We start from the raw sequence: 18,895 nt of genomic DNA, 5'->3' as shown, positions 1-18,895 counted from the left end.
TGCTCTTAAATATATCTGCATCACTTAAGTTACCCTTCCATGAACTTTATTTCAAATGTATGCTGAACATCTTGTTTAATAATTGCTTGAATTTGTATTTCTTAATTGTAAATTGGATGTAATTTGGTCCTTTGCCTGCTATTTGCAATATATTTTTTTAACAAGCCACTTGATCTGAGGTGTGATCAGAGCACTGATACAGCAATCTCTATTGTAGTAAAACAAAATCTAATCATTCTACTTGAATGTTGCATCTCGAGCACAATGGGTGATTATGAGTTTGGTCTTGGAATCACATCTAATATGATTTTTTTTTCAGATTACGCTATTGATAGCACAACACCTAGTCAGGTTCATATAAGGATCAACTTCATTTCAAGTTGTAATCAATGTAATCACAAACTCATAAAACATCAATACCAAAAGGTCAACACTTAATTTGAAAATCGTATATCATCAAAAGACAGAGGGGCAATTCTACATGATTGTCATGTTTCATATCATCACACTTACAGTATTCAAACAGTTCCTGCACAGTATATCAGACATAATATATACACAATTAATTTAACAAAAATTAATTGTACAGTTGTAGATACAAATACATTAGTTGTATACAATGGAATTTTGAACGAACCAGATAGACTAAACAGGAACTGTTTAAATACTGTAAATAAATGCTTTGAAACTATTACTGACACCTCACCTGGAATGGTTTCGCTTGAGGATTCTCTTCCTCCATGGCTAGTCTTCCATACTCAGTAAACAATTGTAAATGATGTAGATCATCCTCCTGGATATTTTGACTCAAGTTATAAACCTGAAACACACAATCAATTAGAAATATAATTTGGAACATTTGAACAAAAAACTGAAAAAGGCCTACTTTCTACTTGGAATATGAAAGATAGATATATATACTTCACTATTAATCTTATTTCTCTTTGATGGTGTAAATTCTAAAATAATCGTCAATCGATGATAAAATGCAATTTATTTATGTTCCACTCGAAGATATTGGACATATCACACGCACTGTACACTTGCAGATACTCTTTGTTATATAGTGAGAAAATATTCCAATTCTTATTCATATAGTCCTAAAATTCATCAGTAAGATCCTCTGTCAAGCTGCACAGCACATTTAAAGATCTGCTTGCTCATAATGCATTATTCTGCATGCAATAATAAACATCCACTTTACTTTCATTCTCTCACATGTGAACAAGCCTTAATTGCAGATCTCCTCACTTCGGCTGTTAGAGCAGCCGTTGAGGCAGCCATTCCTGCAATCATCATGGCAGTGAAGGATGTCTGCCTCTCAGCAGTGAAGGAGGAGGTCAACCCCCACCTCCTTCGCCTACAGTACAAGCAGGATGAGCTGGCACAACAGCTGAGGCGGGACAATCTCCGCATCACAGGTGTGAAGGAGGAAGAGGAGACAGAAGAGGAGAGTGAGCAAGGTGCAAAAGAGGAGGAAAGTGAGGAGAAGCTTAAGAGCAAAGTTATTCAATGTGCAGCAAAAGTTGGAGTAACCATCAAGAAAGAGGACCTTTCTACCTGCCATCGCATAGGGAGAAAATCAGAAGGGAAGGTGAGGCAGATTCTGGTTCGCCTTGTGTCAAGGAGCAAGAGAGATGCCATCCATGCTGGCCGTTTCAAACTGAAAGGGGATAGCAGCATGGATGGTGTATACATCAATGAGGATATTACCCCCATGAGATTTGCTGTCCTAAAGACAGCAAAAGCAAGTCCTCTTGTGAAGAGAGTGAGTACGCAAAACGGGAACATTGTATGTAAGCTCACGGATGACAGTTACAAGACGATCGCTTCTCCGGACGATCTCTTCGATATTGGCTTGGACACTATCAACTACCAAAACTTCAAGCTACATTATATGGAGTAATAACTTGACTAGCCTGCATATGTCTGATAAATATGTCTGATAAATATGAATAATGGATGATACAAATATTTCTTACGAGTTATTACCATGTAATATTGACAAAGTCCTAAATTTTGAGACATCCCTATCTTTGAAATTAACCCACATAAATATACGCTCTTTAGTGAAAAATATTGATAACCTTAGACTGTTGTATGAAGATAGTATGAATACTAAATTTGATATAATTGGCTTATCAGAAGTCTGGAATGCGTCTAATACCTCTGTTTTAAATTTACAAGGGTATACTCTTGAAGTAGATGGTCGCAAGGATGATTTGAGAGGAGGAGGAGTCGGAGCCTATATTAAATCAAATTTGAAATATACTCGCTTAAGTTATGACATTGCCCATGCAGAATCTCTGTGGTTACAAGTTAATATTACTGATGAGCTAAAGATAATCATAGCCGTGATATATAGAAAACCAAATACAAATGTAAAAGAATTCCAAGATAGTCTGTTAGATATACTACAAACAATTAAAGTAGATAAACGTAAGTGTGTACTGTTAGGTGATTTTAATGTGAATATTTTAAGTATAGAAGACATAGCTGATGACTTCACTTCTTCTCTACAATGTGTGGGTTTAGAACAATTAATAAAATCACCGACAAGAGTAACCAAGGACTCTTCAACTTTAATAGATCACATTTATTCAAATGTTGATACTGTTGAAACTCATTCAGGGGTCATACATACTGATATCTCTGACCATTTTCCAGTGTTTGTAGTATTCAAGAACATGGCCAAGTTATGTTCAAATCAAAAGAAAATTACCTATCGATGCTACAGAAAATTCAATATTGAACAGTTTAAAGAAGACCTTTCTGTCTTCAACTGGGAAGAGGTATTAAACTGCCATGATGTAAATATTGCATACTCTACGTTTTGCAAGTCTTTCTCATATATATGTAACAAACATGCACCTATGAAAACTAAACAAATTGGAAAAAAGAAAGATATTAAAAAGAAGGTCTGGATAACTACAGGAATAATTAAATCAATACGTGTTAAACAGAAGTTATATGCAAAAGTCCTAAAGACAAACTACAATGAAGATATTGTGAAGAAATATAAAAAATATAGAAACTTGCTCACTACGATTTTAAAGAATGCAAAACGTACTTATTACACCAATTTACTATATGAAAACCGATGTAACACGAGTAAGACATGGGAAATCACTAATGAATTATTGGTTGGAAAGAAAAAAAATTCAAGGGTTGTTGAAGTAGACAGGCTTATCAAAAAGGTCAATGGAGACAATAACCTCATTACATCTATAAATGATATTGTCAATGAATTCAATAACTACTTTGTAAATATTGGTCCGAATCTAGCAGATACTTTGCCAAATGAAAATGTGTCACATAGACGTTACTTAGGGGCAAGAGTTAACAATTCTTTATTTTGGAAACCTGTGACTGAGGATGAGGTTTTTAATCATCTTGTAACTCTAGATGAAAAGAAAGCTTGTGGTCATGATAATTTACCAGCACGATTGTTAAGAGATAGTGCTGTTTACATTTCAGGTGTCCTGGCATATATCTTTAATTTATCTTTAGAATGTGGGAGGGTACCAGATGAAATGAAAATAGCAAAAGTTACGCCTATCCACAAAAAGGGACCAAAAGATGAACCTGGAAACTATAGACCAATATCTGTTTTGCCAGTGCTCGGAAAGGTTTTCGAAAAAGTAGCAAACGGGCGATTAGTACAGTTTTTAGAAACAAACAATGCTTTTTACCACCACCAGTATGGTTTTCGTAAGAAGTACAGTACTAAGTTGTCATTAATAAATTTGTCCAACACTCTCTTAAAAGCAATTGATGAGAGTAAAGCTACACTTGGGATATTCATTGACTTCAAAAAAGCATTTGATACGATCAATCATAATGTCTTAATCAACAAACTCTCTCACTATGGAATACGCGGTCTCCCGCTTAAATGGTTCGAAGACTATCTTAGAGGAAGATATCAGTTTGTTCAATATGAAGAGACAGTCTCTAAGAAAATGGAAATCACATGCGGTGTTCCTCAAGGTTCGGTTCTAGGACCAACATTATTTTTACTGTATATAAACGATCTACCATCTGTTTCTAATTATTTCAATTTCAGATTATTTGCAGACGATTCTAATCTATTTCATACCTTCCCAGCTGGACAAGATGAAATTGATGTAAATGAAGTCAATATTAACATAAATAAAATACAAGAATGGTGTGTTGCAAACAAGCTTACTATCAACTCTATGAAAACGAAATTCATGTTGATTGGTAGCAGAAGGAAAAATATTAGACTAGCTGGTAAATTGGAAATAGCCGGAGAGGAGATTGAAGAGGTTAATGAAGCAACTTTTGTAGGTATAACAATAGATAAACATCTAACTTGGAAGAACCATATTCGAATAGTTAATTCATGTATACGTAAAAGAGTAGGAATTATATTTCGGTTGCGACATTTTGTACCAAAATATACATTAGTATTATTATACAAGGCATTCATAGAGCCACACATAACTTATGGAATCGAGGTGTGGGGGAGTACTTACAAGAGTAGCTTAAATTGTATATTTTACACCCAAAAAATGGCAGTACGTGCCATCACATTCAGTGAGTGGCGAGCTCATACACGTGTATTATTTCAGAATTTAAAGATCCTAAATGTATTTGAAATGCACAATTTATCTATATGTACCTTCATGTATGACCTGGGTAATAATAACTTACCTCACTCTTTAGTAGATTATTGCGATGTAATAGAGCATAGATACCCAACAAGACAAAAAGAAGGTCGACAAGTACATTTACCAAAATTACGGACTACTCAAGGACAATTCTCTCTATCTTTCTTAGGAAGTGATTACTGGAATAATGTACCATTAGCCATCAAACTAAAAGTATCCAGAAACGATTTCAGGAATTCATTACGAAATCATTTATTAAATCAATAACTTATCATATTGCTCTGTATATAACATAAAATGTTACACTCATAATTTTATTTTGTTTTTTTGTAGTTGTTGTGTTTTAAAAAAAAAAACATACTTTAAAGTTCAATATTCGCCTATATTACTAATATGTGTAGGGGCCAGGCTCGACTAGCACTTGTGCTATTTTCTGGTCCCTTTTATCAGCTCTTAACATATACATGTATGTTTCATTTCTGTAATATTTATATGCATGACATAATAATGTAATATGTAAACATCTGTAAATATGTTGTTATCGTTGGTGAATAAAAATCAAATCAAATCAAATCAAATCAAATTTATCTAGACAAAATACTGAACTAACCTGAACAGAACTGGTCATGGTACTTAGAGCAAACACTGTAGCACAATCTCTGACTGTTGATTCAGAATCAAAGGCTCCTTGTGTGTCCATTAAAATCACTGCAACCTAGGAGAAAATAACATGACTGACCTTCAATTTCAAACAAACATGAATACACATTTTTTGTTTAAAGATGGGATAGAAAGGGAAAAAAACAGCGAAGACAGATAAAAGAGAAGAACAGAGGGAAAGAGAAACTAAGAAAAGGTAGATAAAGAATTAGATAGAGAGACGGAGGAATGAAGAATATAGAAAATAAATTGATTGTCATACTCTACACTGTAATACCATGGCTAGAAGGGCAATGATTCTTTAACAATGTGTAATCATATGAAGTTGAAACCAATTAAAATTTAAATCATGAATGAATGTCATCAGTGCAAATTGCCGTTCCTTTTTATATAACTTTCTATTATTATTTAAACATATTCATCCAGGAATACAAATGCCATGATTTTGTCCTGGCATTAAATACATCAATATATGTCAATAGTTTAAAAAGAAAAGAAATAAATATATTGATCCTACAAAAAATGATGTGCTTATAGAGCTACAATGAAATTTACAATGCTATATAATTAAATACAAATGTATTATCATTGCTTGTTTTCAATGGGCATAATTGTTTTATCCCATCTTCGTATAATTGTTTAATATGCTAATTCCATGTTAATACACGTATAGCAGGAAATAATTGAAATCATTAGATTTATGTCTCTTGTTATGTCTGTGTAAGCCAGGTATACCTGATTAATTTACTTTTATACACTTATCTCATTTTAAAAATCCCTTTAAGCAGTTCTACCAACCATATCAACATTCTTTTAACCCCCCCCCCCCTTATTCCGCCACAGTTATATATTATCTTCAATTCTTTAAAGAAATACCATTTGCTTATAATTTCTGTTTTTTATTTTACTCATGCAAACACATGAACTACTGACTTTATTCCCATAGAATCATACTGTGGTTACAAATATCCAAGATTACTGTCATCCCCTGTATACAATTATTCCACTCTACTCCTTTTTTTAATTTCAACATATAACATTGATTTTATTACTTTCACATGTCATTTTGCTATGATCATTTATATTGTATATATTTTGTATTTTACTTTGTAAAGAATTTGTTGAATTAATATTGCTGTAATACAGATAAGGTTCGGATTTTTATCCTTCAATGCATGATATTCAGAACAAAATCATGTGTTTTGCAAAGCTGTCCCTAAGTAACAAACAACACTACATAAAACTGAAACATGTAAGGCTAAATGAAACTGCAAGACCCCAAATTTTTCCAGGTGTTTTAATATAGTGGGACTGAATTTCCCAAAACCCTCATCAAATTAGTTTGAATGATAAATTTTGCAAAGAACTGAAATCTATTAGATTTCAACTTTAGGATGGAAAAAAACAATGAGACAGAACCTGATTTAGCACCTAACAGCAGATTTTTCAATACAGTGGTCAGCAGCTGTCAGGAATTTTGAGTATTTGAACTGCCCAAGACCATGTTCCTCCATTCATCATGTAGGTTGCCTTACCTCTTCACCATTAGGACCAGGACACAAGAATACTTTACTCCAAGCCCAGATCCCTGTAGTCTCTCTCTCAGAACCTCCTCTCCATGAAAACCCAGCTAATGGTTGGTCTCCTGGTCCTAGCCAATCACTTGATCCCTGGTAGTCAACATAATACAAGGATGAGATACTACAGTAAACACATCATTTATGCATTAAAACACAAGAGTGTGTAACAGCTGCTCTGCTAAAGCCAAGGTTTATGCTCCAATTATGTAGAGCACATTGTAACTTCTGACAAATCAAGTACATGTATGCTTTATTATCACATTTATAATATTTACAACATAATAAAAATAATAATATGCAACATTTATATCGCACTTGATATAATGTTTATAAGTTTTGCATACATAATTTGCCTTTTCAATGATAAATCAAACTTATAAAAGAATCCAGGATTTAGCCGTCTGCATATATGTATCAAGGATCTATCTGAGTAAAAACCAAGTATCAATGAACCAAGTGTCATTGTATTAGCCCTTTTGGCATTATTCTAGTTAGCAAGAGCAGGATCTTGATTTTGAATGCTGATAAAGAATTTTGAAGTTTATCTCTTCTAAATGATAATGAAGGGTTCATGAAAAACATAATCATGTTACACATGACTTACCTGGTTGTTTAGGTATCTGAGCATGAAATCAAGGAGGAACGACTTCCCTTTCCTGAAAGCTCCAGCGACTGAGACGACACACACCTTCTTATCTCGAACATTCTCATCAAGAAGAAGCTTTTCCAAGGCTTCAAAGTTTAATTCAAAGGAATGGTCATCACTTTCAGTATTGGTGGTAATGATCTGAATTGGCTCTCCTATACGGGCAGCCTCTGGTATAGGTGGCATTATGACTGTACAGAGAGATAGATAGAATGGATTCAGGTCAGACAAATGGACTGGTCATCATGATTGGTCTGGGTATGGATGTCAAATCAAATAGCCATTTCTCATGATTCGTAAAGAGAAACTATGAGGCAGAAGAATGGATCAGTTAACAGAGCAAATAAATAAATTACATAGAATGTGTGTATATTTATTAGGACAACTGTCAACCTGTTTAAAAGCCACCTGTACCATCTGTCTGATTATGAGTACCATGTATGCAGAGTTGCACACTGTCTACAAAGAGTGCAATACTCCCCAGAAGCAATATAGTACATCTGAAAAACACTAAGTCATATGTGTAAAAAATTACCAATAAATATTAGAATTGCTGTATAAAGTGGAATATTATAAAATGTTATTTCTCCATAGCACTTGATTTATAGTCCCTATCTGACTCCAAGCAATTCTCAACTTCAATAAAAAGATAACTAGAGTCATTTGTATATATGTAGTATCTCTTCAATACTACTTAAAGGGGAGTGAAACCTTTGGAACAAGTAGGCGTGTGTCAAAACAGAAAATCAAAGAATAAGAACAAAGAAAGTTTGAGAAAAATCGGACAAATAATGAGGAAGTTATGAGCATTTGAATATTGCAATCACTAATGCCATGGAGATCCTCCCATTGGCAATGCAACAAGGATGTGTGATGTCACATGTGAACAACTTTCCCTTTGATGGACTACAAAATACCCCCAAAATGTCTCTTTTTGCTTTTTCTTATGGTGATACAAACTCTTTATCCATGATGTATTCTTTTAAAATCTGTATTACATGCTCTCCTATAGAAAGAACACATGATCTACTGATAGATGTGATAAAAGAGGCAATTTAAATGAAATATATACTAAAGTAATGGGAAGAGTTGTTCACAAGTGACATCACACATCTTTGTTGCATTGCCAATGTGAGGATCTCCATAGCATTAGTGATCGCAATATTCAAATGCTCATACATGTAACTTTCTCATTATTTGTCTGATTTTTCTCAAATTTTTTTTTCGTTGATCTGTTTCTTTGATTTTTCTGTTTTCACACAAGCTATCTTGTTCCAAAGGTTTCATTCCCCTTTCATATCCATTTCCACCTTTGAATGAAAATCCTGAAGATTGACTGGGTTTCAAAAAAGTGGTTACCGTACCCATGCTGATTTACCTGGATAAGAAAATTGTATTTTAACCTTTTTAACTTACATGTAGGTGAATGAGGTGCTCATGAATAATGCATACATGTATGCATAATTCATGAAAGAGTTTGGATGTCATACAACAACTGCAAGTTCACAATGGATGGATCTCATTAATGTTTTGTATTATATGTAAATGCAGGTCACGGTATACATTCTTGCACTCTGCAGAAGCAGAAACGTTAGCTTTTCTACAATAGTATACCGTGTGCCTTTCCCTTGTTGTGTTACAACATTGAAACAAAGCTTCTTCAAAAGCACTGATTATCAAATCAGTTTCTGTCAAATCCTAAACTACTTGGTCCATAAATGCTTTATAGTTGACCTACTTTGCAATGTGAATACTAACACAAGATGGCTTTATAGCTTAAAAAAAACCATACAAACAAACAAAATGCCAAACAGATTAAGGAAAAAATGGTAAACTAAAAATTTAAAGTAGGCCTACACACTGTAAGGCTGGATAAAATGAGACAGTGTAATTCTACAAGTCTATTATTCAGTCATTTGAAGAATTGTGACTGGTAGTGTATGCTATAATTCCTGCCATTCGGAAAAGACTTGTAACTACAACTGAACTGACATTGACTGCTGCATTTTCATTTCATCAGTAAATTCACATTGACTAAAGAAACTTGTTGTGCCTGTAGTGTGAACACATCTACAGCTGCTAACTGATCACAATAAATTTTACCATGTACATTCATGCATGTCCCAATATTAATTCAGGCCGTCAGGTTACAGCTTACATGAGCTAGAACGAACTGTGGGTGAACACACCTTTAGATAGCTGCCCACTGACATTGACCAACGGATTCAGCTTTCATCACCTTTAAGACATGTCTCTCATCATTTGAATAGTGAAGCATCAACCTTTGCTGCCGAACTTCACAGATAGGATGCCAATACAATGCAATACAATGTATCAATATATTCCTATCTGGTACCAATTTACTATACACACATGTAACACCTACATGTAAGTGGAGAGTGGTAAATGTAGATAAACACCTTGTCATGGGATGCAAGTGCTGAATTGGAATTCAAAACCCGAACCTTGTGGTTCATAGCCCAGAGACTTGTCCACTTGGCTCTGTTGATTGTATACACACCAAAGAATAATTAAACATTGTCTCAAGTCTGCTGAAACCCAGTTAACATTAATGAAAACATAAAGTCTATTACTAAAAACTCAAACCAAACCGTGAACATTAGTGTACACTGCTGTAGCAGTTACATTTATTCCATGCACAAATGGAGCAAAAATAGCATGAATTAATTAGGGATTCAGATCACCACAATCAATAAAGTATGCAGGATTGCAGGTACATATACTGTATGAGTCCTTTCCAGTGAAAGTATGTTGGTGTTTCTGTCAAACTCATCCTCATTATTCACAGGATCTTACCAACAGATAATCAATGAGGTATTTGTTTAATACCCAACGGCTACTATCCTCATCATACACATTGATGGCATAAAGCCAGGTCTGGCATTCTCTGCATATCACTGCATGATCCAACAACTGTCTTCTACTCATCATCATACTCCATCAATGAAAATAACAACACATGGTGGCATCACTTATTTTACCAACGTGTACTCAGTATGTACAAGTCTGCAATCAGAGTGTGTTTATTGTATCAGAACTGATACACTTTCCTGGACAACTGCAATTGATCGATAATGAGTGTACCATGTACACTCTGAAATATGAATTTTAATACAAAATGAGATTTAAGTTCAATTTCATTTTGTAAACATGTACATTTACACTGTAGGCCTTCTATTGCATACTGTACAAAATATTTCACAATTTGCTTCAAGAGAATAAATGTACTGTTCACAAATTTGTAGCCTTTTCCTTCATTCTGTGTACCAGAATATCTACTGTACATGTATGTACAAATCAAAAATTTAAACATTTTCCATTTGTTCGTATAACAATAAAATCTGCAACAATTAAAACTGAGAAATATTAAGTGTATACAGCAGACATACAGATGATCAGGCTTGCAAAGTGTAAATCAGATATTCATTCAACAACAATAATTTGTATAAACAATTTCTCCCATCTGTGTCACAAGACAACTGGGAACCCATAGCATAAAGCTATTTAGTGATTGATCATGTGACTTACAGTATACATGTATCTTTAATTGATTGCACTGTGTGAATACTCAATAAATGAATAGTATATTTAAGCACTTAGAAATTTTGTGTATCATGCACTAAAGAAATGCAATTTTATTACGTAAAAAAAATTGATTTGGCTTGGTCTGATTTGTAAAAGTTTCCCACCAATCACAGGGAATAAGTTTGATTTATACAAATTTGATTAGCAGTTTTGGTCTCTCACACAAGTTTGGTAGGTCTACAGGTACAAATCTGCAACACAAAAACTTTTGCTTAGAAGGCTTAAAACATGTGAAACAATTTGTGATCAATGCGATACCAGGACAATTATTCCATGTTCTAATATGTACATGTAGGCCTGTGAAAAATGATTTCTATGGAAAAGGACTTCTGAAAAATTCCATCTTCCCGGTACATTGAGGGATCGAGGATCCTTCTCATAATGTACATTACATGTAGCAATGATTTTTATGCGACTGCCTATTTGCCATCATGCCAGATTATCAATACAACGATACCTTAACTTGAATGAGGAAAGTGTTGTGGTCATGAGCTTGAGTCATCTATGACTAATGTTATGAACTTACTTTAAGAAATGCTAATGATGGTGAATTCAGTTCATGCATACCAGTATTCTCAGATTACATTCACAATGGTGCTAAATAAATGTAGTTGTGCATTTCAAATGATTGATTATTATGAACCACAATAAAATTCCACAACTGAGCAGAGGATATAAAAGAGAATCTATTTGAGTAGTTTTTTTGCTCAGAAGAGTTTTAAAAAAAAATTAAGAATCACTGGAGGCTTGAGGCAAGGTTTTAGAGATTTACTCCTAAACTAACTACATGTAGTTGATAAGTTTTCCATTCATGTACAGTGTAAGTGCAATTCTCACTGGAGTATACAGAAAAGAATTATAAGAGCCTGAACTGGTAATAAAACTTTAGACTCTACATGATTGCACATTTCTACATTAAATAAATAATAATTCATATATTAGCCCACCCAATAAAACTCTGCCACCTCACCTTTATGCATTCAACGGTATAAAAAAAATTGTCATAAAATTGTATACATCAAGCCACCCATGGCATGATCCTCTTATCATTTGATGCTAACTGTGAACTGCAATCCTATGAGCATAGTGTGTCATAGCGTACATGTAGGCCAACCCTGAATTGTACTTTGCATCATTACAATTGCCATCATAACAGCAAAATGCTTCTGAATTACACAATGACTAATACTACAAGGTCAAATTGCTGAAACAGATAAATTGCAGGGGATTTGCACTTTGTCATACTGTGTTTATACAAATAGCACCTACATGTACATGGTGTAGTGTCTAATAAAGCCAATGGAATACATACAGTCAGACCGCAGGTCCCTATGCTAATGAGCAAAAAGGCCAGATTCATCCAAATCATCTCGTGGCTGAATCCTCCTCCTTGCAAAATCTCGTGATTCGTGAGATTTTCTTTCTCTAAGAATTTACCTGTTTTAACCTCAAGTTAAATGAAATATCATTGCACCATCAGATAGAGTAAAAGTTACTCTTTCATATTGGTCATTTATTTTGTATACAATATTTTGTTAAATAAGTAAATTTCTAGCCTTAGAATGTGCCTCAAAACTGAATTTTCTTCCTCTGTTTTCTTTTGCAAATTGTGCAAAACTTTTTATTTTGAGCCTCAATGATATCTATATCACCATAAAGCTGAATTTCTGTACTTTCTTACAATGCCACTTTTGATATGAGGTACCTTTTAATCGGGTCAAGATCACACTTTTCCCACCAAGGTACAAGACGAGATTTCTGAAATTTTGTACTTGCATGAAATCCAGAGTTCTGATTGGCTGGATAAGGTTCACAGAACTACAGGCGCTGGGTATTTGAGGAGATTACCACATGGGAAGTGTGACCTTCCCACGAACCCAGGCACTGGGACCGTTGGAATTTGCCATTGCGTGGTCTCTTTGACCAATCAGAGTGCAGTATTCTTGTTTTCAAACTGCTTTATGTACTTAGCAAATGAAAAGTGTGATCTTGACCCGATTAAACCAATTCTTATTTTGAAACCTATATAATTTCAAAGCATGTAAATATTCAGCTTTATCATGATATAAAATCATTTGGGCTCATACAAAAATAAAGTGTGAAAATAGCAGCTTTTGTCAGGTGAAAATATTTATTTTGTAGCATATTTTAGATCAAAATGTTAACCTATATTACAAAATCTTTGAATAAATCCAAATTATTACCCTATTTGTTTGTATGATTTTATGTTTTGATTCTGAGTAATTGGACATTTTGTTATATTATGTAACTTTGACTGAAATTTTGTGCTATGTTTTTTTCGCATGAAAATACTACAGTGGATTCACCTGGATGGGGTATGGGTTAGGGCGGTCCGTGGACTATAGTTATTTGGTTAACTTTGCCCAATGCCTGGCAGCTCATCCAGGTGAATCCAGTGTTAAATTTTTTTGGTGTTACTGTATTATTGTAACAATTATTTTTTATCATTGTATTTGACTTGTTTGATATTCTGCCAAATAAAATAATAATAATAAAAAAAAAACACATGACCTGAGAGAATGATTCTTCTTCTTTACAATGGTACCAAATTCATGAAATTCGATGCACAATTAGAGCAGCAATGACCGAATGAAAAGAGGTGTTTTGGTCCGCATCAAGCTCATTAAATATGCAAAACATCTCAAGTCATGAATATCACTTGGATGAAAGAAGCCACTTTCTTGGGACCTGCAGTCTGACTGCATAGGAAGAATATTAATTGTTGAAATAGACAGTTTCATCACAGTCCAATTCATAATCTTGGCACAAATTCCTATGGACGTTGTAGTGAGTCATTCCATGAATGAGCACTGATAGAATCTAATAATGTTGATAAGTAATTAGACTGTCACTGCAGGTAGTCAGAATTTTTTAAAGAGCTTTTTTCTTATGACCAAAAATGCTTCAAATTTGTAAAGCAAAATTATTCCCTGTCACACACATGTAAAGCTTTATTCAATAAATAAAGCTCAAATGATTCTGGTAGAAAACATGCATTCAGACAGATGTTGGGTCTTTTCCAAGCAATAAAAAACACACTATCCCATCTATGCTGTGACTTCAGTGTGAACATTTGTAGCTTTCTGATCTAAGACCCCGTTCTCATTATGCTTTCTAAAACTAGTTTACTGGAAACCGGTTCAGGAAACCAGTTTGAAAGAATGCTTTGCTAGCGTTCCCATTTCCCGAAAGTGGTTTTCAAAATCACTTCACGTAAAAACGATCTTGCTGCTATGGGAACGCTCTCAGTAAGGTGACATGTTTCGCGCGAAATTCAAAACCGCAGCGTAGGCATTCTACATACAGTGTGTGGAGTAGCATGCTCAAAATATGCGAGGATCGCTTCCCGAAGAACAGTTCTGTCCTCACTTATGCTAAAACCAGTTTAACGAGGCAAAGCGATCTTCAAACTACATCGCAAAGTGGTTTTCTGAACCGGATTGGGAGGTTGCTTCCAAGACCGCTTCGACCGTTCTCATTACACGTTGAACTAGTTTCAACTTAACTAGCTTCCAGTAAATAAGTTTATTGGTCAATGCACCTCTCTTTGCTCTTTGAGATTTCTGGCCCTATTTTTTTTTTTACAACACTGACAAAGAATGTCGATGTACCTTATTGAACAGTGGTTTCGCCCTGCAAATTTAGAAAATTTTAGGCCTGAAGAAATGAGATCATTGCACTCTACTCTTTGTATTGAGCATTACACATTACAATTATGGATTTTCATTATCAACCATTACATCACATACACTACATTTATTTTTTAAGGTTGCCAAGTACAGTGTAATTATCAGGATATTATTGGAAAGGCATCATTTAAACCTGAATTTGAAATTAAGCAAAAACAAAGGTCCATATCTTTTTACTGAATCTTTCTGGCACTGCTTACACTTGGTTAACGAATAATTAAGCAGTGTGTGATTGTTTTACAATGATAGAGCAAGCTACCTGATGATCATTCCAATATACATGTACATATAGCTGATAAGGAATCTGCCTGTAGAGTTACTTTGCTCATTTGCATAGAATGCACTCAGCCTATCATGGACCTAAACTGCAGGTCCATGAACCTATAAACAACTGGTAGAGCATATGTGTACCTACGACAGATCACTGAAACCTTGTATAATTTGAGATTATCAAACATGTAAACATGTAAAATAAACTTACCTTGAACCTGCAGGCCAGGGTTTTATGGCCTTGCCGAGAATTCTACATGACCCAAAAGACTGATTTAGCGGCCACAAGTCAGATGACTTCAACGCAGATTGAAAGTTTTGGTGACAGTGATGTCTATTTCTTTGTTGATTAGTAATGTGATTGCTGAGGTCTTCTAGATATTTCAAAATGTATTTCGTTTAGAAAAATTGGAAATTCCACCGAAATGCCCCCCAAAACAATCACACTTGAGACAGCTAATTGTTAGAATAGTGATTTAGAGGATAAAACTGATACATGTAGGCCTAGAGAATTTCCTGCGCTGCATGGATTTAGCAGTACACGTACATGTACATGTCAAGCACATTGGGGCAATTTCATAGACAGTGGTGATCTGGTCAAAATGAAGGCACTGGGAAAATAAAAGAAGTCAGAATGCCTTGTCTTCCCTTTTAATGGTCTATATTTTGGTCTCTCCTTTTCTAGAAGAAATACATATTGACCAATAGAATTCAACAGATGGTATCTTTTTTTTTAGAATTTGAAAAGTTCATTATACATGATATAGTACATCAAAGCATAATCTGATGTACATGTAAGTCAGGGTATGTATCTCATGAAACCAAGGAATAATTTTGCTTTAATACCAACATTGATTACCTTTCTTGGTCAAAAGAGAAAAGCTTTTATTAGATTTTGCACAGTAAAAAAATATGCTTCACAAAAGATTCCTTGTGTAGCAGTCTCTTGTGGCAGAAATTGCGATGCAAGGAAAATTATTCCCTGTGAGGCATACCAATAATCAAGTTTCAAAGGAATAAATGCAACATTAAAGAAAATCATCATAACCAAGAAAATAAGGAATATGTATAAAGAATACAAATATAGTGCATGGTTTTACAACTTAGGTAAAAGGGGCATATTTGTTAGAGAACCAGCTTATTTGATCAGGATACATCCCAGGAGCATTTTTAACACCACATACATGTATTCGGTATGAAAGTCAACCAAAATATAGTTGATGCTATTATGATTGATGACTGAGTACCCAGCAGACAAAAATTTCAACAATTTGGTGGTTTCACAATATGGTGTGCCACCTATTAGTTGCAGCGGATAGACTGAAACTCGCAATGCCTCATGGGCAAAAGTCAACAAATATTATTAATCTCTGTTGCACGCGCTGCATGCATGTAATTATAATACACTGGCCTGCCTGCGGTTCACCCGGCTTGCATACATGTATACTGTCAACCAGGGTCCAAGAAGTGGGAGAGAAAGCTGCAAATTCTTTGGTAAATTTAGACCATTTGGGTGAATTCTTCCTCCACTTTTGCCATAGTTTTTATTTGTGAAGCATCAGAATGCTATGATTTGCACACTGCCAAACTTAAAAATTTAGAGAAATAGGCCTACCCACACAGTTACATGTACATTACCTTACACTAGCACTGTGCCTGGCCTGCGCCTGCGATATCGATCCCAAAGCTAGAAATTGGCCTGTCAGCTGCAACCGATAGGTGGCACACCATATTGTGAATCCATCGAATTATCAGAATAAAAGGGTGCTCCGTTTGGTGGCCATTAGCATTGAAACTGAATACAGTCCAACTTCTCTTATCCGGACACGTTGGGACCAGCACCAATTCGGATAAGGGATTTATCCGGATCTGGGAGACCCAATATTAAATACAGTCACGCAGCTGCCTCCCCTGTCATAGCTACACGTAATCTATTGTAGTGGGCATACACTGACAGTATTCACTGCAGGGCAAATTATAGAATTTTTTGCTGAAATGATTGAGGTATACATGATCGAGCATACCTCGAAAGAAAAAGAATGACTCGAAAGTTTTAAAATTGGATCATCGCGACGAGCATCGCAGCTTCGCAAAGTCAGCCATTGTGGTGACTGTAGGCTCAAACATGATAGATGGCGCTGTCCATATCAAGGCCTAGCGCAAGCTAGTGAGACATGTGTTGTTCCCCCCCCAAAAAAAAAAAAAGAGAACGTGATAAAATGGTTGCGCTTTGCCTTGATTTACTGGAAAATTATGCTGTCTAAGTTCTTTCGGTGATTTGGGCAAGATATTTTCATAAAAAATAATGTTGTAGGTAGACTATATTGGAAAATAAATGTAATCAAAGTGAGTTAGCATAGGAATTTTGAGTTTAGATTGAAATCTCATCCTTACATCTCTAAATCATGGGTTCAGATCGGGTCACTCAACCATAACTCAACTTATCATGACTGTTCATGATCTCGTATCAGCATATGACAGGTGGCAAATTGATGTGGCCATTGATTCTCAATTTTTCAAAGGCCTTTGATACAGTCCCTCACAACAAGTTGCTCCACAAACTAGCCAGCTACGGGAACAAATGTCGTCTACATCAATGGCTGCAAACATTTCTCACCACTAGAGAAATGTTGAATGTAGTGGACGGACATCGACCTACATGTACAGCAGTACCTGTCACATCAGGCATGCCGCAGGGCACCGTCCTCAGGCCTTTTCTCTTCCTCTGCCATATTGATGACCTTCCACCCTACGTCAAGTCGCAAGTACGCTTATTTGCTGATGATTGCCTTTTATACCGGCTGATAAGATCACCAGATACTCCAAGATGACCTCAACAAACTAGATGAGTGGTCTGAAACATGGGGCATGATGTTTAGCACAAGTAAATGCAACATATAAAGTGTCAACACGAAGTCAACCCATTTCTACGCGCTGCTAGGTCAGATCGTAAAGCATGTACCAGAGCATCCTTACCTCGGAGTTACCCAAGATATGGAGTTAGAGCCACATGTTGACAACACGTTTTGTAAAGCAAGTGCAGTACTAGCACTCCTTAGGCAAAACCAGAGCTTCTGCCCAGAAGACTACAAGAGAACTGCCTATATTACTCTTTTGAAGCAACCTTACATTGACAAATCATGGGGAAATCAAGGCTAATCAATCTCAGAACAGAGAAGGGATTAAAGTCTTTCACTTGGCTGCATGCCTGGGGGTGTTATGTAATAGACGCTGGCATGTCTGGGAGGTCTAATATAGGATAGCAATAGTTAGTAGACTAACCAACCAGCCCTTGTAAAAAAGTACCATACAGTACCATGGTATACTATGGTATTACCATAGTATTACTATGGTAATACCATAGTATACCATGGTACTGTATGGTACTTTTTTACAAGGGAGAAGTAAACTGCGTGTTTTCACTTTGAAACATGTGACTTCACAAATTCAGAGGTTATTTATTTTGGTTTAGCAATCAAGAGACCTGCTAAGAGTCTAGGAATTAGGATTGTTGGAAACTAGAACTGCGACGACCCAAAGTAAATAACCATCACGGGTTCGGTCAAATTTTTGCTGTCCGAACTTTTATCGCATTAGTCTGACGGGCGCTCATGACGGACGGATTATATTATACAAGTCAATTGGCCTTTTGCAAATTTATTATTGATTCAATTTCCCCATGATTTGTCAATTGCAGGGCGCTTTAAGATCTCTCATGGAGTACAGAGCCATTGTATGGGATCCTTACTTAAAGACATCAATGCCCTCAAAAGAGTCCAATGCAAATAGCCC

General features: G+C 35.3%; 1 protein-coding gene across 7 annotated transcripts in view; it reads right to left on the bottom strand.

Annotated features, from left to right (window-relative positions):
* The window catches only part of LOC129265172 (atlastin-2-like), a 30,104-nt gene extending 11,893 nt beyond the window's left edge, over positions 1–18,211 (bottom strand). The window contains exons 1-5 of one of the 7 annotated variants that reach the window (XM_064101578.1): positions 17,498–18,211; positions 7,476–7,708; positions 6,827–6,961; positions 5,242–5,346; positions 707–820 (exon numbers count right to left, since the gene is read on the bottom strand). In XM_064101578.1, the coding sequence (XP_063957648.1) occupies positions 707–820; positions 5,242–5,346; positions 6,827–6,961; positions 7,476–7,703 (582 nt within the window). In that variant the 5' untranslated portion in view covers positions 7,704–7,708; positions 17,498–18,211. Of the gene's footprint in view, positions 1–706; positions 821–5,241; positions 5,347–6,826; positions 6,962–7,475; positions 7,709–8,827; positions 8,901–9,675; positions 9,831–9,937; positions 10,021–12,093; positions 12,232–17,497 lie in introns of those variants that run through there. The other 6 variants (XM_064101574.1, XM_064101577.1, XM_064101573.1 and 3 more) reach the window with 6 other exon arrangements.
* Positions 18,212–18,895: the final 684 nt, after the last annotated feature.

This window comes from Lytechinus pictus, chromosome 7 (genome assembly GCF_037042905.1).
Source record: "Lytechinus pictus isolate F3 Inbred chromosome 7, Lp3.0, whole genome shotgun sequence".
In the NCBI taxonomy this organism is placed as follows: Eukaryota; Metazoa; Echinodermata; class Echinoidea; order Temnopleuroida; family Toxopneustidae; genus Lytechinus; species Lytechinus pictus.
The sequence above is the reverse complement of the archived record's forward strand: the minus strand, read 5'-3'. Positions and strand labels throughout refer to the sequence as shown.